The sequence below is a fragment of the Colletotrichum fioriniae genome, assembly GCF_027942845.1.
Source record: "Colletotrichum fioriniae strain IMI 355084 chromosome Unknown scaffold_1, whole genome shotgun sequence".
Classification (NCBI taxonomy): Eukaryota; Fungi; Ascomycota; class Sordariomycetes; order Glomerellales; family Glomerellaceae; genus Colletotrichum; species Colletotrichum fioriniae.
In genome coordinates, this window is record NW_027076837.1 from 7,158,537 (window position 1) to 7,178,811 (window position 20,275).

Below are 20,275 nucleotides of genomic sequence, written 5' to 3' on the forward strand. Positions count from 1 at the left end.
GCCTGTCGATCAGACCATACATACAGAGCCAAAGCGGAATCAAAGGCAGTGCAGAACTTGAGAGCTAGCGATAGTTCAGCAGCAAGAGAGGTTGAGTGGTTGTTTCAGCAAATGCATAAGGTACGTACGTGATGGCTCTTATGCTCATTGCTGGCAACTATATCTCGATTCTTGAAGATTTATTCTTGGTGGGGTAGAAAAGGCGATACGACTGTGGGGTGCTTCTCGGAAGAAGATAACGATGGCGGGGTGCTGCAAGACTGGTCATCGCAAAAGAGAGGGCGAGAGAGAGAGAGGAAATATGCCTGAGACAAATATCGACAAGGGCCAAGCCGTGGAGTTAAGAAGCCAGCATTGGTTCAGAAGCACCTGGGTATCTCAGGCGCACGACATGTAAGGTAAGGTAGTTGAGAAAGGAAGATCCGAGACATGCAGGTGCCTGCCTGTCTGTTATCTTGCAGCAAGGCAAGTGCGCATCACAAGCGACTTTTGCTCTTGCATTCTGCGGGCGGATAAGGAAGGCCTGGGGTTGTCTCGTAAGGTAGCTGCCATCGTCGTTGTCGTCATTACCTTAGCTTGTTGACGTGAAGGAAGTCGATGAGGGATATGAGATTTCGATGCCTGTGTTCATCGGGCCTATAACCCCGTCCTCACCTGGGGATGCTTGAAAGGCATGGTGAAGATGAGGAAATCTAGAATGCCCAACTTACGCTTGGATGGTCAGCCATCCACAATGTAGAAGGGCAAGGTGTTCTTCAGTTGCCGAACCTCGATAAGAGCTGTGCTAAAGTTCCATGGTTGTACCTATCTTTCTCCCTCTCTCTTACCTTATCGTCCCTTGGATTCTACCTAGTGCAATGTTCAGGCTCCAACGAATAGGTAGGCCGGAGTCATATGCCACATGACTGACTTCTGGTGCTATTTTTCATCACTCTCAAAAGAGAGAGATGCTCGGGTAAGGATTGTAACGTCACGTAATGCATACTCGGCTGTGCAGTCCATATTTCTCTTTGGTGATGATACCTTTATGAACGAAAACGAAATTCGGTAGCGAGGCCATGCATCAGCCTGCCCGGGCATCACCCAAGGTGAATCGCCTCAAGTTGTCTTATCTTTCTCTTATCCTGTATCTTCTTATCACTGCTAAGGTACCTAAGGTAAGGTCAGGGTCAGGTAGGTAGGTAGATTTAAAAGCCCGCTAATAGATACCTTAAGATACCTCACCGTGTAGATAGCTGGGCGATTTTGGGTAGGTCGAACCTACCAGAGGCTATGGATAATTAAAACCTACGAATAGCAGCACTCCTTACGGTCTTTACCTACGCGGTACTCCGTAAGGTAGCACAGGAATCTTAAGGTGTACTGCGTTGTCTCCGCCTTCAACCCCTGTTCGAGAGGCAACTTAGCGAAAATGGCAATTGGAGTCGAGAGAGAGTGTGTGCTCACTGCCGATCCGGAACACCTGCGAGATACGTAAGACTGGCCAAACAGCGGTTGCTACCTCTGTAAGGCAAGGCAAGGTCGGGCGACCATGGCGCGGCAAGGCAGAAGACCCGCTTCAACAAGTACCTCGCCGTAGAAATCCAGTGGAAGAGATACCTTGCCTTACGCGTCCATATTGGATTCGGTACCTAGTCACCTTAGTAGTGTACGAATGAATTGTGGGTGGAAACTTATCCTGTGAGATCAGAATGGAAGAGAAAGGAGAAGCCAAGCAACGATAGCGTGCCGCAATCTGTCACTTTGGGTCCTTGGGTCGACTTGACACCGGCTAAGCTTGCTCAAGCTGAGAAAAGCAGTAAGCTGGCAAGGCAGGCAGGCCCTTAAACAATTTCAACCCACCACTCCGAACGTACCGTCCGATCCCACATCAGCACAGGCGTCTGCTATCTGTATCATCTACCACTGCGCTTGCGACCTCTCGAACACTTCTCTCTCTTCCACCACCTCCTCCACCAAACCATCCTACACGTGCCGCCTTTGCCCGTCAATCCGGTCCAACGTCTCTTGCGCCTACCGATTTCCTTCTCGATAGCTCATCTCCGCAAAGTTGGTTGGCAATTCTGCACCCATCTCTATCCCTTGTCTTGGGCGACGAATCCTGTCACTAGGAGCCACTTATCGATCTACCGTGTAACCTCCACTGGAACACCGGCTGCCTCGGTCGCCTCGTCCACGCCGTTTAAAAGCTCTTCACGCCCCATTCTTCGACCGGTCAACCTCTTCCATCTATTGAGCTACAGCCTCTAGACACCCATCATCATGTCGGTCCGACAAACGAGGCGTCAAGCCGCCCAAGCCGCCGCTGCGGAATCATCCAAAGTCACAAGCACCGGACCAGCAGACCAGGTCGCGATGAATGGCAATGGCAACGGAACCTCGGTGACGGAAGCTTCGGAAGACGGGCCTAAGGAGAACATCTTCCTGTTCTGGCCCAACATCATCGGTTCGTCTGTCTATCAAGCTGCAGACATACTAGCACACAGCTAACAAGTGTCCCATCTCAGGCTACTCGCGCATCGTGCTCGCCATCGCCTCCCTCTACTACATGCCCCTCCACCCGCGAACCTGCTCCTTGTTGTACAGTGTGTCCTGTCTTCTGGATGCTCTCGATGGGTACGCCGCTCGTGCCTTTGAGCAGTCCACGCGCTTCGGCGCCGTCCTGGACATGGTCACTGACAGATGCACAACCTCGTGCCTGCTGGTGTTCCTGTCCTGCGCATTCCCTCGCTGGACCATCGTCTTCCAGATGCTCCTCTCACTTGACTTCTCGAGCCACTACATTCATATGTATACTACTCTCACCATGGCGGGCTCCGAAAGCAGCCACAAGAACGTCGACGAGAGCCGCAGCTGGATCTTGCACTTGTACTACACCAACAAGGTCCGTTACACTTTCAAGCGCAGTGGACCCCGACGTTTGAGCTAACCTGATGCCCTGCAGACTGTTCTCTTCGTCTTTTGCGCCCTGAACGAACTATTCTTCATCGCCCTCTACCTTCTGTCCTTCTCCTCGCCGCTTCTTTCGCCCTCTCTCCTGAGCTCTGTATCCAACTCCGAGGCAATGCAGATCCAGGCCGGCGCGCAGGTCAACACGTCGCTGCTCAGCCAGATCTTCCCGAATCCCTACAGCGCGGCAGCTCTCGAGCTTGCGCGTGCGAACAAGATGGATTCCTTCTGGCCTTGGGTCCTCACTGCCATCAGCTTCCCCGTCATGGCTATGAAACAGTTCATCAACATTGTGCAAATTGTCAAGGCGAGCAAATGGCTCGCTGAGGGCGACCTCGCCATGAGGAAGGCGCAGGGCTTGCCCCGGAAGAAGTCCAAGAGCACCTAAGTCAGCAAGCAAGTGACGCCAGGCGCATTCGCATCAACGTACGCTGCTTCTGGCGTCAATCTGCTTACGAGGGAGCTCGTGCACCAGAACGCGCCTTCTCCGTCATGAGCTGGCAGGGGAAGGCAGCTGCACCATTAACGGGTCTGTGTCGACATGCCAAAATGGCCACGCCACCAGCGACGGGTAAGGGGTGCTGGGAAAAGAAAGAATTGAGGAGCTCGAGTATAAGACCGTGGAGTCTCTAGAAAATGGGAGCACGGCGTGGAGCAGATCCCTTTGGTATGGAATCTTAATGGCACCAGGTGCAATCACACATGTACGGCTAGGAACGCCGAGGACAATCATGTGGGTGGAGGAAGAAACAAGAGTCTTGGCCGAGTGTCAGATTCAGGAGTCTGGAGTTTGTTGTCTTCATTATTCAATTTCTTCCACACATTAGACTAATTGATGTTTCATCTATTCATGAAATCGGGCCCACGAACTCTTACACACGTCGTCAACAAATATTCCGTCAGGGGAAATACCGCCACACTGGAGTGCTACTCCGTCCTACACCATAGATGAGCCACCATGACCTCCTTGCCCAGGTAAAATGGCTTGCTTGTTCGAACTGCACCTATGCTCATCCATTCGACGTGTCGTTCACTGTACATCCAGCAGACAATTTCACCGTCAAGCATGACTGACACCCGACCCGCCAGGTCCGGCTCCGACCATGATTGGTTCCTTTGGATGGTTTTCGGCGGCGTGGTCCACCCCCGCGGCCACACCCGGCGCCGAAGCCCTGTACCCGGATTCGGAGGGGCCGTCTGGCGTCTTTGCGAGACCGTACCACGCCACAGTCAAAACGCCGAGGATGCCGGTGATACAGCTGAAGACGAGGGCGACAATTCCTCTCGAGGTGAAGCTGATTTTTCGCGTCCCGTCAGTATCTGCAATATTTTTACAGCTTTGAAGTGTCACGATGACTTACCCATCCGGAAGACGCGATGGCGGTGTGTTTTGTCCGCTCAAGTCCAGGTAGTCCTTGGTGTTAGCCGCAGCGTTGCCGGTTGTTGGGACGCTGCCTGCTGTGCAGACGTCCAGGTGGTTCTGAGGGATTGTGAGGTTCTTTTGGAGATCTAGCGGTGCTTCAACAAAGGTTGCCATGAGACCGGAGGTTACGTGCCACTCGATGTGGCAATGGAATAGCCAGACACCTGTAGTTTACGACTGTTAGAGAACGTGATGGTTCTATCAAAAGTAGGAAACATTCAGATGTTGAACTGTGTACACCAACTCACCAGGGTTGTTTGCTCTGAACCGCAAAACGATGTTTCCATTCGGCCAAACGACGAGGGTATCGCGACGCATCGGCGTAGCAGGGAAATCCGCCTCCGTAACATTGGCATCGGCGAACGTGCCACCGTCTTCGGCGGCGCGGTACAGCGCCTGGAAATCGTGGCCGTGCAAGTGGAAGGGGTGACGGCCTGGATCGAGGTTGTTGACAACGATCTGGACGACTTCGTTGCGCTCGAGCACAAATGGGTGGGTATATGTGCCGTATACCTCTGCGTTTGTCGCCGCGTCACCAGCAGAGAGGACGGTGTAGAGAGTAGGCACCTTGGGAGCCTTGTAGGTGATATTGTTGAAGAAGGCATAGTTTGCGCCGTCGCCGAGGTTGTCCATGATGACATCGAGCTCGACGGTCTGGGAGGGTTCTGGGAGCAGGGGTTGCTTGTCGTAGGGGACGAGGGTCATGTCATCAAAGGGGGTGAAGGTGTCGAGCATCGCTGCAGGGTCTGTAGGTTTCGAGTCGTCGTAGACGAGCCAGCCGGTTACGTTATAGTTGAGGTCATCCGGGAGGGTATCGAAGAGGGACTATTCAGTGAGCTTTGCGTGCGAGAGATGCGGTTTGGAGCCAAGTGGCAACTTACAGTATCCATGCTTCCCACAATCGCAAAGTTAGACGAGGTGTCGTTTCGAGTCGTTACGAGAAAGCTGTACCGCTGAGCAGCAGAGATATAAATCATGCTCGCCTCCGCGGGCTCCGTGTAGACGCCGTCGACTTCAACAATGGACATGTTGTGACCCTCGATCCAGACATACTGCCCAGCAAAAGCGGCCACATTGACCAGTCTAAAGAGATACCTCTTACCAGGTTGCACCGGGACTTTGAGGTTCTGCGTGTCGTTCATGAGAGCGGCTTGCGGGACGGGCTCTGCGCCTGTTGGGTTGCCCTTACTCATGAAAGGAGGAATAAGATCGGCCATCTGGTCATGGTACCAGTCGGACAGAGATACAACGACTTCTTCATCGTATTGGCCCTTGAAGGGCGAGCTTGGGTCGTGGATGACGAAAACTTGTCGCAGGCCATCGGGATATTGCGACTGAGTATGGGAGTGGTACCAGTATGTTCCGGGCTGGTTGATCTACGCCCGACTGTCAGAAAGTCTCCCCCATTGCCTTCTCAAAGACCACTGCTTACGGTGAAGTTGTAAGTGAAAGACGACCCTGGCTGAATGGCGCACTGGCTGACTTGCGCCGGTCCGTCCATGTGGGTTGTGCCGTTCATGTAGAGGCCGTGAAAATGAAGGGAGGTCGACTGGTTCCCCAGCTGGTTATGGGCATTGATGATAATGTTGTCTCCGACATTGGCATCGATGCGAGGAATCGGCCATTGGCCGTTGATACCAATTGTCGGACGGTTGAAGGCACCGTCTGGGTTTGCCGTCACCCAGCCAATGTTGAAGTCATACGTGACTGTGGCAGCGTAGGCCGTCTGCGCGATGGCGGAGAGGAGGGCCAAAAGGCCTACTTTACCTGCCATGTTTACGTCTTTCTTCTTCTGCTTCTCTGCTTCGGTCTTTGCTGTCCTGTAGAGCGCAGGGGATAATAGAATTCGCCAGGAGCAAGGCGGCGGAGAATGACAAGTCTCGCAGTGACACGAGCGGCTTCTTGTGTATCCCTTCAATCAATTTGATCCGGGGACAGACCGGAGGCAAGAAGAATTCGCATCGTTCGAAAGAAAGGGAAACGGGCCCTCTACAAAGCTTCCGTTCGATTTGGGTCAGGTCTGCCTGCCTGTCTGTCTGGCTCTCCTCTCAACTCGCTTCAAGGAAACGGCAACTTCTGGCGAGGAGGCCCAATGCTTGCCACCCTGGCTGGGGTGACCCTTCCAGTTTCCACCCCCTCCTCCCCTTGTCGCTCTTTTTCGTGGCTTTGACACTTTGCCCAAGACATCTTATCAATCTGATCTTCCACTGGTCCCGACACCCTTCGTTCCAGCTCCTTGGCCGGAGGGGGCGGCCGGGCACACGCTATCGCCTTAGCGCGCCATCATCTTATCAGATGTTACTCGGAAGACCACTGAGTTTTCTACACTAACACAAGCCACTCAGACCCAAAGACCTCAGGCGTCGATTGAAGGCGCGAGACGATGAGTTGTAGTAGCGAGAGGAAACGACTGGCTCGCACGGAACTCGGCATCATTTGTCCATCACCTTGCTATTCCACCTTGCAGAAAGAAATGGGTGGGGAGGGGATCTTTTTCACCTGCAAAGGAGATCAACTAACCAGGGGCCCCTACAGCCGAGAAAAAGCTTGTCTCCCCGCGCTAAGGCGAAGTTGGGTCTCGCCTGGCCTCGCTTCCGCCAGAAGGTGTCCCCGATGTGGGCGAGGTGGGCAAAGATGGCCTGTCAAAGAAGAGTCCATGACTCCATGAGAACTCGAGAAAGAGGGTCTGTCTCTCGACTGATTTACCTCGTCCCATTCCGTTGGTTTCTGTCGGTGCGGAAAGTGTGGAAATTGCTTGTTGGACTTGCCGGGATTCTCGAGCGAGCTGAACAGCGAGATCTGTCATGGAAACTCAGGATGAACCGATACACGAAAATGCTGAAGGGGGTCTTCGAGAACAAAAGACCAGGTGCGGAGTTACGGAGTGTATAAAATCCTGATCGCTGAGGGTCCATTCAGGGTCGTTCAACTTATCATGGTTGCTAACCCTTGGCAAGAAGTGACAGGATTGACAAGATACCTTCAAGTTAATTTGTCCCATGTGCCCATTCAAATTTCATGAAAGCTGGTTCCAAATCTCTCAGCCCATCAGACTTTTTTGGCGGCGATCGCAATGCTATTGATGGAACTCCGCCATCGCTGTCGAGGCAAACTAGTTCCAAGCTGTAAGTTGCTAGTAGTATTGTCACGAGTAATGAGTCCGGCCACGGGAACCAGGTGGCTTGATGGTCACCCAGCAATGGCAGTCTAGCACTTCTTTGAATCCATCTCTAGCTTGCCGCCGGCATCCCACATCAAAACACCTCCAGCATCTGCCACATTGCTTGTTTGGCGTAGCACCAGTCAACGGCGTTGTGCGTTGCCGACATATGGCTGAAGATCGACAATTGGGCGTCTCAGCAACAGTCCATTCCGTTGTCCTTGTTGTCAAAGATAGAAATAATGCTGGGCTAGAGGCAAGTCAATCTGTGTCATCCCATGTCGATCGCCAGAATCACGGGCCTTTCCTCTACACATCGACCATCAGATCAGAACAACTCGCCCACCAACATTTCCCGCCCGTCAGACTCTCAAGGATCGAGCAATATTGCGAGCGAATAAGTGCCTCAAGTATCCTTGTCCGTTTGAGGCCCCCTCTCCATTAGTCCGCGCTAAGCAACGCGGGCCAGTCCCAGGGATACAGCTCTCTCCCCATGCATGCTTTATCCCCAACACCGTAACACAAAACGAGAGACAGGAAGCTCCCCTTCCAAAATGTACTAAAACCGACTAGAAAAGCTTGTCGTGAAGGAGAATGGTCAGGTCTGCATGCAATAATGAGACCTCGGCGTTGGTCTAATTGGCCCTAAGCCTGGAACCGGGTTTTGGAGCTTGCACCACCTTCGTCCTACGTCCCCTCCTCTTGCCTTCGCCCTCGCCCTCGCCTCAACCTTCCCTCGGACTACAGTCGGTCCAGAGTAGATGCTCCGCCCTTTGGTAAATCCGTGATTGATTGATTGATTGATTGATTGATTGATTGATTGATTGATTGATTGATTGATTGCTACCGTAGGAGAAAAGGTCGGCTGATTATCAAGATATGCCTGTCCTCTCTTATTTGCCCTGGGCAAACATGGGCTAGGCGTTCCGCCTTTCGGCTCGTCGTATCCGTTGCCACAAGACCAACCAGTACCGGCACCCTCATCGGCTAGTCCCAGCGATTATCTGATTTGATTTTATCAGATTAATCTGTGCTTGTGTTGCCCGTCTCCCCTCTCCACGCTTGTCAGACAAAAGTCTGTTTTCCTCTTCTTCCTTCTCCGTTGCGCGGAATCTGTGACCAAGACAACGACAAACGCTCTTCTCACAGGTGCCAAAAATGACCGTCAACGTGTTCTCCGTACCAGTATTTCTGGTCGTCTTTCGAGAGTCTCTGGAAACCGTCATCATCGTGTCGGTTTTGCTGGCTTTCCTCAAGCAGACGCTCGATGGGCCCAACAGAGATGTAGCCGTGTACAAGGCCTTGCGCAGACAGGTAAGGATAATCGATACGCTCGTGAACCGAGACCCATTGCTGATGCGTTTTTCCAATAGGTATGGCTTGGTACAGGTATCGGTTTCTTGATATGCCTGGTCGCCGCAGCCGTCGTCATCGCCGTCTTCTACAAGGTCGGCCGAAACAGTTGGGAGGCCCACGAGCTCTACTACGAAGGTGCCTTTTCTCTACTCGCCGCCGTCATCATCACGATCATGGGTGCTGCTCTACTTCGCATTGGTAAGATGCAGGAGAAGTGGCGCGTCAAGTTGGCAAAGGCAATGGAGTCTCCCGTCAAGACCGGTGCGAGCCGGGGGTGGTTCAAGCGCTTCGCCGAAAAGTACGCCATGTTTATCCTGCCCTTCATCACCGTGCTCCGTGAAGGCATCGAGGCAATCGTCTTCGTCGCTGGCGTCTCCTTCTCTGCGCCTGCGTCTGCTGTGCCACTCCCCGCCATTGTCGGGTTGATTGTAGGTGCCTTTGTCGGCTACCTTCTTTACAAGTAAGTTGCGATGCTCTTCACGATTTTCGACTGCATACTGACTTTAGCGAAGGGGAGGGTCCACAGCCAAGCTGCAAGTATTCCTTGTCATTTCTACGTGCCTCTTGTATCTCGTCGCCGCTGGACTCTTCTCCAGGGCAGTGGGTGATTTCGAGCAGCAAGAATGGAACAAGGTTGTCGGCGGTGACGCCGCAGAACTTGGAAATGGACCTGGTTCCTATGACATTGACAAGAGCGTGTGGCACGTAAACGTAGGTCTCCCTTTGCCCCTTGACTGACGTCCCAATACTGACCTCTCGAAAGTGCTGCAGCCCAGAGCTCAACGGCGGCGGCGGATGGGGTATCTTCAACGCCGTACTCGGATGGACAAACTCAGCAACGTACGGCTCCGTCATCTCATACAATGTCTACTGGATCTTCGTCATCGGATGCTTCCTCCTCATGAGATTCCACGAGACCAAGGGACACTGGCCTTTGATGAAAGCGAAGGCTCCTCGGGAAGTCGACAGGCGCCTCTCCGATGACCGTAGCGGAAGCGAGCAAGCGAGCACGTCTGAGAAGGATAAGGGGGCAGCGACCACGAAGACAGTGACTGCTTCGTCGTGATTGGGAGGCAATTGAGTTCGTTTTGAACCTTCGAAGCTATGGACGATCATGACTGAATAAGGATACCTATGCTGGTGGACAATGTAATGTGAAGACTGTCTGTATGATAACGAGGTCAGGAGGGGTGGTCGACCTTGCAGGATAAATTGAGGTTAAACATTAGTGTGTCAACCCAGTCGAGGCATTTACAAAAGCCTCTCCATGTGTTCGTTAAGAGTTGAAGAGTAGATGTGATCATCATCCCTCGAGGATACCAAAAAATACTTCTATTGAGAACCATGACTGGCGTTGTCAGGATCAATCCCAATGCTAAGACGAAGAGGGGAAACGTCTCTAGTCGAAACCAACCGATCTTACACCCTTCCCGGCTGCTGTAAGTATTATATTTCTATTCGATCAATACTCTGGTGTCCAATCCCATCTATTAGCCGTAAATAGTTTCCGCGCCATCTTATCAGCATACATGTTGCCCTCGTATCGGAGTCGTTGATCGCCTGACAAGCTCCTGGTGAACTCAAACTTCTTCTCTTCTCTGTCTAGTTTCGACTCGTCTTCTGCCGGGACCCATGTTGCCGTTACCCGGTTGTTCTTCCATTCGACCTGGGCAATAGACAAGACATTGGACGACATCATCGATCTGATGTACTCCACAATCGAGTCGAGACGTGCTCGAATACCGCAGTTGGTATGGTGCTTGTCAATCTGGTAGCTTGGCACTTGCTTCAGAATTGCCAGTATATCTTCGATATCAATGACCGAGGAGTCTGGTATGTTGTCGTAAGAACTTGGCCCAAAGTCAACGATACCAATCAGCTCCTTGGCCGTAAAGAACTTGAGCATCTGGCCCAGCTGGAACGAGTCACAAGCGGAGCTCGAGTCGTACCCAAGCTTACATTGTCTCTCACGAGACGAGTAGAGGGCGAGGAAATGGCGATGGACTGAAGCAATGGTATTCAAAACACACTCCCGCCGGAACTGTAGTTCCCCTGATTCCAAGTCAGCAAATATTATTTTTTTCGAACCAGGGCCAAAAAGCTCACTCTCTAAACCATCCGGTAGACTCCACCAAAGCTCAGTACGTGGATTCTCATCGAGAGACAATTCGCTCCATCGGACTGAACCACGGAGAATCAGCTCTCGCGTGTAGTTATGGAGTCTAGGCGGCTGCTCCAGCAGCCAAGCGACCAGGATCTTCTGCCTGAGTACATTCTCCGTGTCCAGGCTTTTCTTCTGAGTGCCAGCCCGCACCGGTTTGGCATTTGTCAAGGGCCACTTGAACTTGAGCTCAATGCTAAGGTATCTGGATACCAGGGAGCGGCAATCAAATCGATCGGCCAGAATGGATAAAGTAGTCACATGGAGCATGTTGACAGAGTTGGATTGTATCTGCTTCCCGTGCATGATCCTCATCAAGTCCTCGAAGACCTTTTCTCGGCCGACGGACCGGGTTGCCTCATCGTCATCGACGATTGTGATCCAGGGTAAGTCCCTAGCATCTACTTCCGCCAGCTTGAGCTTGTCCGCAGCCAGGCGAGCGAGGGTTTCCTCGACGTTACTCGCCTCGGCAAACTGTTTATTGCCTAGAAGATTCTCAAAGTAGCGAGAATGCCTTTTCAAGACGGAGAGCTTGACTCGGTAGGCGACTTGAATGTTGGGGCTCAGGTTGGGTTGGGGCATCCGTGGTGCGCCAATTTTCTTACTGGCAGCTTGCCAAGTCCTGCGAGCCACAGCAATTGTTTCTCTGGAAGTCTCGAATGTAACGTTTAAAACAATGTCCCCATCGTCGGATATGAGCACAACGGGGGAGGATGCGCCCGAGGACGGATCCGATGTGTCATCCTGAACTGCTGCCGAGTCTCTCATCGTAAGACAGTACAACTTGAGAGGGGAATCTCTGCCGCGACTCAGGGACTGACATATATGTCGATGCTATACTTGGCCATCGCACGGCTTCGGCAGAATAGTATGTCAGTCAGGCAGCTGTCTTGAGATTGGATGCGTAAGAGTATACAAGAGTGTCATTAATAAGGTGGTAGTATGCGGCAGTGACACTCATGTCATTCGCCTCTCAGAGACACAAAGAAAGGCCCTTTCTGCCTGCTCGATTCCACCGCAGTGGGTCTACCGTGTTTCTTCTACCACAGAGCTAGGCATTTGCACAGTGTGCGCCAGGTGCTGATTAGATAAGATCAGGTGTCCCCAGCCGAATGCCCGTGGTAGCTTTCGGCTGTACGTGCCTTACCCAGGTACTGTTTACATCGAGATAGCGTGGGCAGGCATACCTACTTTGCAGTACACAGCACCTGAGTCCTGAGCTACCTTACGGTGAAGTAAGTAGGCCCGTACTCCGTACCCGAATCCAAGGGTAGCCTGCGGGATTGGCTGCAGCTAAGGCGGGCAGCTGGCACGTTCAGCATGTCTCCGTCCCGTCCTTCCTTTCCAGGTCCGTCTTATTACGTCGCTGGGTCCATCCATGATCCAACCGAGGCCGACAGTGTGCCTTGGCCAAACCCAATCCTCCAATCCCACAGTGTCAAGACCAAGCAGTCAATCGCAGAAACAAACACAAAAGCTGTCAAGCAAACTCTACGGTCCATCTGTCCCTCCCGCCCTTTCGACGCTTTCCCGAGGCCACGCACGATATCCAGTTCTGTGGTAGTCCATTGCCAATGCCAATGCCTCGCCGTCGCCGACGCAACAGCTGACAAGCCTTCCCCTCGTTCGCGCCATCGACCAAAGCTCGCCAACCCAGGATCCCGCTTCAAGCTCCCTAGGCCGCCGTTCAAGCTTGACGAGCTAGCCCATGGCTTTCGCAAGCTTGAAGGTCGTCCTACTTGAGCTGCTGCAGTGTCGGTGACGCTCTCTTCCTCGCCAACAGACTCTCGCCTTTTCGGAACAATGCCAGCTTTAACACGCTGTCTCGCAACGCGACGAATAGCCCCGTACCATGGGACCGCGTGGATACTTTCGTCAACAGCTGTTCGATGCGCATATTCCTCCCTAAATACCAGCATCGGAACTTCCATCGGCAAGCCCACCTCTTCCGCACTCCCTAGGCACCCGCCCCGACGATGCTACACCACTCAAGAGCCAACCCCTCGATGGCTTTCGATTCGGACCCGCACGTCACTCGTTTGCGAACAACAAAGCATACTCAAGACTGACAGACCATCGAGCTCGATAAACCGGCGACTATTCCATAACTACTTCGTCACCCATCTCCCATCATCTTCTCTGCACCCCGACTCCCGAACGTCATCCGGCCCCGGTCACAAGCTGCCCCGCGATGCTTCGACCCCCCACAAAGTAACGCCGGGATCATCTCCAGTAGCCGCGGCCCTCAGCATGCCAAGCCGAGATCTTACAGTGGTCCGGATCCCGCTCAAGAGAGCTAAGCATCACTTTGGCGTTTTCTCTTCGAGGGGTCAGCGGGGGTACAATGAGGATACCAACCAAGCCGGCACAATTAGCATGCCGGCGTTTGCTAAAAGGGCCCCTATCAGTCTTCAGAGGCGGCCGATCCAGAAACCAAACGAGGCGACATCGGCTGACAGCGCACTTGGTGACCCCCAGGTCTTCTACTTTGGTATATTCGACGGACACGGTGGATCTCAGTGCGCTGAGTTCTTACGTGATGAGCTGCATGGCTACATTGAGCAATCCTCTGCCGAGTTTGGCCTTCAGAGTAGCCTGGCAAGGAGCCCGGCACCAGAGACGGGTCGCAAGGAGGAAGACCCTAATGAGGAGCTTTTTATGAAGACAGAAGAAGATGTCAAGGACGATATTCGTGTTCCCGAAGAAGACAAGCATGGCGTTTTGACGAATCCCGAAAGAGAGGAGCCCATGAAAGGGGCCAAACCAGTCTCAGCCAAAGTGGAAGACATTCCGAAGGCTATCAAGCTGGCACAAGACCTTGTGGAAGAGTATCGTCAGACTGTCGGAGGATACTTCCGGCGCTTCAACCCCGAGTACTTCCAACTATCGGAAGAGAAGATGAACGACACCGGTGAGCCCGGGGTGACAGTCGAGTCCGTCCTCATGTACGCCTTCCTCAGAGCAGACTTAGATTTCATCTCCGCTCAGGCACGCAAGCCCGATCCCGACGACCCTCAAGCAAACGATCGCCCCGTCAACAATGACGAGATTCTTGGAGTTCCACACAAACCACCATCAGGCCACGGCATTGGCGGCCCGGCTCGCTTCAAGGGCGGATCGACGGCATCTGTAGCTCTCATTTCGACCCCTACGCCAGCACCATTCTGGCACCCTAATGCGCAGTCTACCCTGATTGTTGCTCACGTGGGTGACACCCGTATACTTCTTTGCACAACGACTACCGGCCTCGCACAGCCCCTGACATCAGATCACCACCCAACCACTCCCACGGAAAGCCGTCGTCTCCGCCGCTATGCGCCGGCCGGGTCCATGGTCTCGGCAGATAGCTTCGGGGAGGACCGGATCGCAGGGTTGGCCAATAGCCGCGCATTCGGCGACATGCGAAGCAAACGTATCGGCGTGTCGGCCGAGCCAGAAATAACCCGCGTCGAGATTGGCCCAGCGCAGTACTCCTTCCTTGTCCTCATGAGTGACGGCATCTCGGGCACACTCAGCGACCAGGAGATTGTCGACGTGATCAAGGAGGCCAGGACGCCCGAAGAGGGGGCCAAAGATGTCGTCAACTATGCCACCGAGGTCTCCCACGACGGCGACAACGCCACCTGTCTAGTCGTCAGACTCGGCGGCTGGGAGCGAAGGTCGGAGGGCGGAGTCGGCAGTCTTGGCACCAAGGAGATACGTGACAAGAGGAGGGCAGAGGCGCTGGATCCCCGGCGCGGCAAGCAGTAATACTTTCAACAACTGCGAGATATTCACCACCGTGCATATCTTTTTCAAAATCATGGAGCATTATTCCCATCGTCATCACATTTTCAGGAGTTGGGGATCTAGGAATGGGCTTTCATCGGTTGGTCTGCCATATGAGCATTGGTAGGAAGGGTTGGTTATTCGAGAGGGGCAAGATAAACCACACATACAAGTTAACAAATACGAACATTAAGCACGGAAAAAAATAATATTGCAATTCATACTTTGTGTGCTGTTAAGCACAGCTCCAGGGAATCATTCTCATCAGCCATACATGGATTGCGTGCCCTGCCCCTTCCGCCCCCATCCATTTCCGTGTTCCCAAAGACTCCATTCCGTAATCCGCGACCCAATCGTTGAATTGTCCACACCTTCCCATTTCCACACTGCACAAAATGATCTAGTAGCGGTGCTGGCCCGGGTACTGGCTCCAGCCGCCGCCACCCTGCTGGTGATGCGGAGGGGGTGGACCTCCATGATGAGGAGGGTACTGAGGCTGCGGCGGTCCACCGTAACCGGGTCCCCCGTACCCAGGTCCGCCGTACCCAGCTGGAGGACCACCGTAGCCCGGTCCGCCATAGCCCTGAGGGGGTTGAGGAGGACCCCACTGGCCCGGAGGCGGCTGATGCTGCTGCTGTTGACCGTAGCCTTGGGGTTCAGACTGGCCGCCACCGTAGTAGCCAGAAGCCTGGCCCTGAGACTGAGAAGCTGAGTAGTGATGACTGGTGTCACCGCCGCTCTGGTGGTATCCGTAGTCTTGCTGAGATGAAGGGAGTGGAGAGCTTGACAAAGGCTTCCTGTCATCACCTTCCATGGAGCTGAGATCTCTAGTACGAATCTGGTTCCACAGGGAGCCCTGCACCTTGCCATGTCCCAGCTCTCCAAAGCTGTCGAAGGCTCCATGAGAGTGTGTGTGACCTCCGACGCTCTTCGTGCCATCACCACCAGCCAAGATATGGTTCTTGCCAGCCTTGACAGACTCGGATGAGAGCAGGCGGGACAGTTCGTGCTTCAGGGTACTCTCATTTGCCCACTTTCGCACCGTCTCGAACATATCTCTCTGGATTTGGACTCTCTCATCGCGAGCTGCTGGGTGGTGGAAAGCCCGGAGGACGTCATTAACAACCTCATCAACAGGCACACCCGGATTCTCCCAGGCATACAGAATTCGCCTGTCTTCACGTTAGCCATATTCAAATTCCCTGACGATAGACGGTGTCTACTTACGGGACGACATATTGCAGAATAGTTGCAGCAACCCTGCCAGCACATGAGTTCAGGATGTTGGTAAAATGGTCCTTTGAGAGCATGGAGTGAGTAGGATCAGAGCAGTTGGGATTCTTCCAGGGCTCCAGCTGAGAGTTCGAGCTTGCGTCGATGACAGTAGATGAACCGTCCTTCAGAACCTTCGAGACCTGTGTGATGATGGGTCTGACAAACGGCGCCAGCAATCCCAAAATGAAGGCAGTCAGCGTCTCACTGATGTGGTCCAAAAGTTTCTCCAGACCCGGGATCTTGGAGATGAGATTGCTGATGGACTTGACAATCTTGTCGCGGAACTGAAGAATCGGATAGATCTTGCGCGCAGTCTCAACAGGATCGAAGTTGGTGCTCATACCGGGCACCTGATTGGAACTCTCGCGGCTAAGGTCACCACGGCTGAGGTCGCCTCCAGATCGAGTGTTCTGCTGCTCCTGTGCACTTGACTGGGCCTGCAGATCACGAGCCTGGCTTGCCAAATCTCCACCGATGCCAGGAAGCTGACCTACGAGGGAGATGAAGTCGCTCGGCTTCGAGGAGCCAATCCCCAGGAAGCCACGAGATCCGGTGCCGCCACCAGTGATATTCGCAGACATACCCTCGGCATTCTTCAGGGCGACATTCATTTCGTCTACCTCGGATTGCGTGAAGTGGTCCGTAGCTTCTCCGAGAACGGAGTGTAAGAAGTCCACAGCACCAAAGGTACCAGTTACGATGGGGTAGACACGGCGACCATTCAGGTTGATTTCAGTTTGAGTACCGCAGTGAGGGTAGACGTCGTGGTAGCCCAGCTCTCGAAGAGCAAGCTCGCAGTAGTTGCTGTGCGCGCTGAAGTCCTCCATGCAATGGAGAGCTTGTCCGAGACAGCGCAGTGCCTCGCAGAGATCGGCTTCTTTTCCTGAACCCCGCGAACCGCTGGTATAGACCCGGCCGAAGTGGATGCTGCGGGCGAAACTGAAGCGCAAGTAGCCAGCGCTGGTCGCCCAGCCGCCAGACTCATTGGCAATGTAGTTCTTCATGCCAGTGCGGGGATCGATCTGTGTCTCGACAGGGTCAACGGGACCACGCAGGCGAGGGTCGAACTTGCGCGCGTCCAAGCCGTCAGCGTAGCCTAGGGGATTATCGATGTGTTCCTCCGGGCGGTAGACGCCAAGGCGCTCCTCGGTGACCTCGAATTCCTCCGTCGCATAGCCAAAGGCCATAAAAGAGAGTACCCAAACCTGTCAGAGAAAGTCAGTACAAAGGATACACATCGATGCCTTGGTCGCGACAATGGCTTACCAGGATTCTGATGGTGGGAGCGTTGACTCCCTTCAAGCTGCCCACGTCGACGGCTTGCGAATAGTCTCGAAGCCAGTTGCCAAAGTAGACTCGGGATACCAACATGGAGGTCCATTTCTTGCCATGCAAAAACGCAATGGTCTTGAGCATGTCCTCGATATCTGTGCGCAAGCATGTCAGTCAGCTGTAGGGGTAAGCACAGCAAAGATAAGGGTGCGCACCTCCATGACGCCAATTGTGACCCTCGACCTAGACGTAGATCGCAATGCATTAGTTTGCGAAACGGTGGAATACTGGACGAGGTGCCCAAGGTGTCAGAACCTACCTGGGCAATAGAGGGGATGTTGCCGGCACCAAAGGCAGCAGCGCGACCTGGCAGAAGCACCAAGAGCAAGCAGAAGGCGAGGAGGATGGAACCTCTCCCGAGACCGGATGACGCCATGGTTCAGGGTCGCGGGAGACTAAAGCTATCCAGGAATCGGTAGAGACTGGTTGTGAAGTTCAGTCGCAAAGATGCGTTGAGTGTTCGGGAGAGCGATGGAGGGGTCGCGCAGAGTGTCCGGGTACAGGAGGTTAACAAACGACCTTTTTTTATTTTGTTTTTGGAGGGGTAAAAGAGCAGGTGAGGTGAGGTAAAGGTGAGCGGGAAGGTTCGAGTCCGGCTAGACGAGGTAAGCTCCAAGTCGTTACCTAAGGTGATGTAAGGCACGCCCACACGAATGAGGGCAAGGCAGGTAGAGCCGAAGATGGTTTTGGGGGTCTGGTCGAATTCACAAGTCCCAGCTGGAATTTTGGTGAGGGCAGCGACAGCGACAGCAGCACTTTGCGTCAAGAACCACCGACGATTTTATGAGTACCTACCTACCTACGTTATTGTCTGGGCGACATCCACTTGAGGTAGCACTCGCAGCGGCAAAGACGTGCCGCGAAAGACTTTGAAGGCTTGGGTTGCCAACCTGGGGCTGAGGGGGGCGGTTTGCTGCTTTGAGCAAGGTAGTCTTAGATAGTGCACAGGGTGTAGGCGAGGCGAAAGCACTATTGTCAAGGACCGGTTGATTGTCCCCGCCACGCATGTCTGAATCACTGCTGACGACACCTCATGCTTCCCTTGCCCTACCAACTTGCCTTTGATCAATACTGTACACTACGTTTGGATGGTTCCGTTGGCGAGAGGGGGTGGGGGACAGCTGAGCTTTGTGGAAACAGGAGCTGTACGGAGTAAGGAGTGTAGGCTCATTGGCTTGCGTCACATGTGTGCCATACTGAGCTGCATTGCACCGCGATGGGCAGCACATCTTGTATAATACTACCCATGTAGGCGCAGACGTACAGACGCATCGTGACATCCCAGATCGCGAGACGACAGACGGTTCTGAGTAGACACTATCCCAGAGGTACCTGAATTACCTTCAAATTGGCGAAGCAATAGACGCGTCTTACCGGAAGCTGCCCGGCAACACGCGCTAAGTTGGGCTCAACCTGGAAAGAGCTTGATGAGCATTGTCTGTACCCAACTTAAGATAGGGTCCCCCCCCATTCATTCATTCATTCATTCATTCATCCACCCTTTGTTTTTTGCTTTTTTTTTTTTTTTTTTTTTTTTTTTTTTTTACCTTTGATTGATCAAAACAGGCTCGAACATGACAGTCCTGCAGGACAACTGTTCATGGGCAAATCAAGTAAAGCCGTTGATTACCCAAGTTGACACTGAAATACTCAAGTTAGATGTTTTGGGGTAGAGCAGGTCGTCATTTCCTTGTGCATGCGACCATCAGATGCGCAGGAACCTTGAAATACCTTATTTGACTCCTGGCTCCTTTTGCCCCGCTTTCCTGTGCGCTGAGCTCAGCACACCTAGCAGACCGTGACTGTCCCCAAACAATGAGTGCCCCTCGAGTGGGTGACATAATCGTTTGGCGCCCCATAATACCCTAGCTTGATTCCTGCTATTCCTGTTGTTTCTATTATCCCTATAGTGGCCTCTTACCTTCTCTGTATTTCTCAGAAACTAGGTACATTTTGAACAGAATAAGGTAGCAAGCCAATGATAACAATCTTGCGTTGACAGGCAACCTACCTTTCTTGTCACCCATTTGCCCCTCCATCAGATACGCCCAGACCTACCTGGGTACTCCGTAAGTTTCTCCCATTACGCGCAACAGGGTGGGATCCGGCTGGTAGGGCAGACCCGCACAAGAGAGCCCCGCCATTGGCCCAAATCGAAGGATTCCATTCCGATCAAGTAAGGTAGACGGTACCTGGGCCAATGCCATGCGTCCCTGGTAGATTCCAGGCTTGTCCCCAGCATCTCGTTCAGCACGACGAGATGATCAGGCATGTTCGTTTCCTATCGACTATTTTCTTGGTCTTGGGCGCGCCTTAACTGAGTTTGTAACTGACAGCTACATTTGCGTGCGGGGGATTGGTACTGTGATATACTGGTTGGTCAGCTAAGGCAAGACAAGCCAGTGAGATGAACAGGATCTAGATAAATGAGATACACAACCTTTCTGTCTGGACACTTGAGGTGCCCGATGTAAGCCACAGTCTACCTTTCCGTTCAGCTCAGTTCGAAAGGCACTAATTATTTGAAGAAACCAACGCGTGGCTCACGAGCCACAAATTGTAGATAACCTTGGAAGCTGCACCGCCTACCGACCTTACCTACGGATACAGTTGCTGTGAAGTGGCTGGATCATGGTATGGGTTACCTTAGGTAAACCCTTGTGGGCTGAGGTAAGGCAAGGTAAAGGACTAGCATTGAGGCATCCAGGTGAAATGCACGTGTAATCAAACAGAAGGACTCATCGCGGGTACGTACTTGCATGCACCTCCCATCTCTGGCTCATGCATCAATACCTTATGCGCGCGGTGTGAGAAGACGCTTCAACTTGCTTCCACTAACTCAATCTCAGAC

General features: G+C 53.1%; 8 protein-coding genes across 8 annotated transcripts; 4 read left to right on the top strand and 4 right to left on the bottom strand.

The window, feature by feature from the left end:
* Nucleotides 1-2,262: 2,262 nt before the first annotated feature.
* pis1 (phosphatidylinositol synthase 1 (CDP-alcohol phosphatidyltransferase1)) lies at nucleotides 2,263-3,337 on the top strand (the record flags this gene model as incomplete). Its single annotated transcript, XM_053193071.1, has 3 exons — nucleotides 2,263-2,446; nucleotides 2,508-2,884; nucleotides 2,945-3,337. 3 exons carry the CDS (start codon nucleotides 2,263-2,265, stop codon nucleotides 3,335-3,337), a joined length of 954 nt encoding a protein of 317 aa, XP_053049602.1.
* A 672-nt stretch (nucleotides 3,338-4,009) lies between these two features.
* On the bottom strand, nucleotides 4,010-4,314 carry N0V96_001848 (uncharacterized protein; the record flags this gene model as incomplete). The annotated part of the gene is made up of 2 exons (XM_065756345.1): nucleotides 4,010-4,269; nucleotides 4,311-4,314. The coding sequence occupies 2 exons, from the start codon at nucleotides 4,312-4,314 to the stop codon at nucleotides 4,010-4,012; spliced, it is 264 nt and encodes an 87-aa protein (XP_065615585.1).
* A 259-nt stretch (nucleotides 4,315-4,573) lies between these two features.
* Nucleotides 4,574-5,262, bottom strand: N0V96_001849 (uncharacterized protein; the record flags this gene model as incomplete). The annotated part of the gene is made up of 2 exons (XM_053193072.2): nucleotides 4,574-5,197; nucleotides 5,254-5,262. 2 exons carry the CDS (start codon nucleotides 5,260-5,262, stop codon nucleotides 4,574-4,576), a joined length of 633 nt encoding a protein of 210 aa, XP_053049603.2.
* Nucleotides 5,263-8,888: 3,626 nt separating this feature from the next.
* FTR1_1 (high-affinity iron permease) lies at nucleotides 8,889-9,352 on the top strand (the record flags this gene model as incomplete). The annotated part of the gene is made up of 2 exons (XM_065756346.1): nucleotides 8,889-8,892; nucleotides 8,922-9,352. 2 exons carry the CDS (start codon nucleotides 8,889-8,891, stop codon nucleotides 9,350-9,352), a joined length of 435 nt encoding a protein of 144 aa, XP_065615586.1.
* Nucleotides 9,353-9,552: 200 nt separating this feature from the next.
* On the top strand, nucleotides 9,553-9,954 carry FTR1_2 (high-affinity iron permease; the record flags this gene model as incomplete). The annotated part of the gene is made up of 2 exons (XM_065756347.1): nucleotides 9,553-9,561; nucleotides 9,652-9,954. The coding sequence occupies 2 exons, from the start codon at nucleotides 9,553-9,555 to the stop codon at nucleotides 9,952-9,954; spliced, it is 312 nt and encodes a 103-aa protein (XP_065615587.1).
* Nucleotides 9,955-10,350: 396 nt separating this feature from the next.
* N0V96_001852 (uncharacterized protein) lies at nucleotides 10,351-11,817 on the bottom strand (the record flags this gene model as incomplete). The annotated part of the gene is made up of 1 exon (XM_065756348.1): nucleotides 10,351-11,817. One exon carries the CDS (start codon nucleotides 11,815-11,817, stop codon nucleotides 10,351-10,353), a length of 1,467 nt encoding a protein of 488 aa, XP_065615588.1.
* Nucleotides 11,818-13,299: 1,482 nt separating this feature from the next.
* On the top strand, nucleotides 13,300-14,799 carry PTC6 (Protein phosphatase 2C 6; the record flags this gene model as incomplete). Its single annotated transcript, XM_053193075.2, has 1 exon — nucleotides 13,300-14,799. The coding sequence occupies one exon, from the start codon at nucleotides 13,300-13,302 to the stop codon at nucleotides 14,797-14,799; it is 1,500 nt and encodes a 499-aa protein (XP_053049606.1).
* Nucleotides 14,800-15,217: 418 nt separating this feature from the next.
* Nucleotides 15,218-17,800, bottom strand: N0V96_001854 (uncharacterized protein; the record flags this gene model as incomplete). Its single annotated transcript, XM_065756349.1, has 4 exons — nucleotides 15,218-15,989; nucleotides 16,045-17,297; nucleotides 17,359-17,519; nucleotides 17,680-17,800. The coding sequence occupies 4 exons, from the start codon at nucleotides 17,798-17,800 to the stop codon at nucleotides 15,218-15,220; spliced, it is 2,307 nt and encodes a 768-aa protein (XP_065615589.1).
* Between the last annotated feature and the right edge of the window lie 2,475 nt (nucleotides 17,801-20,275).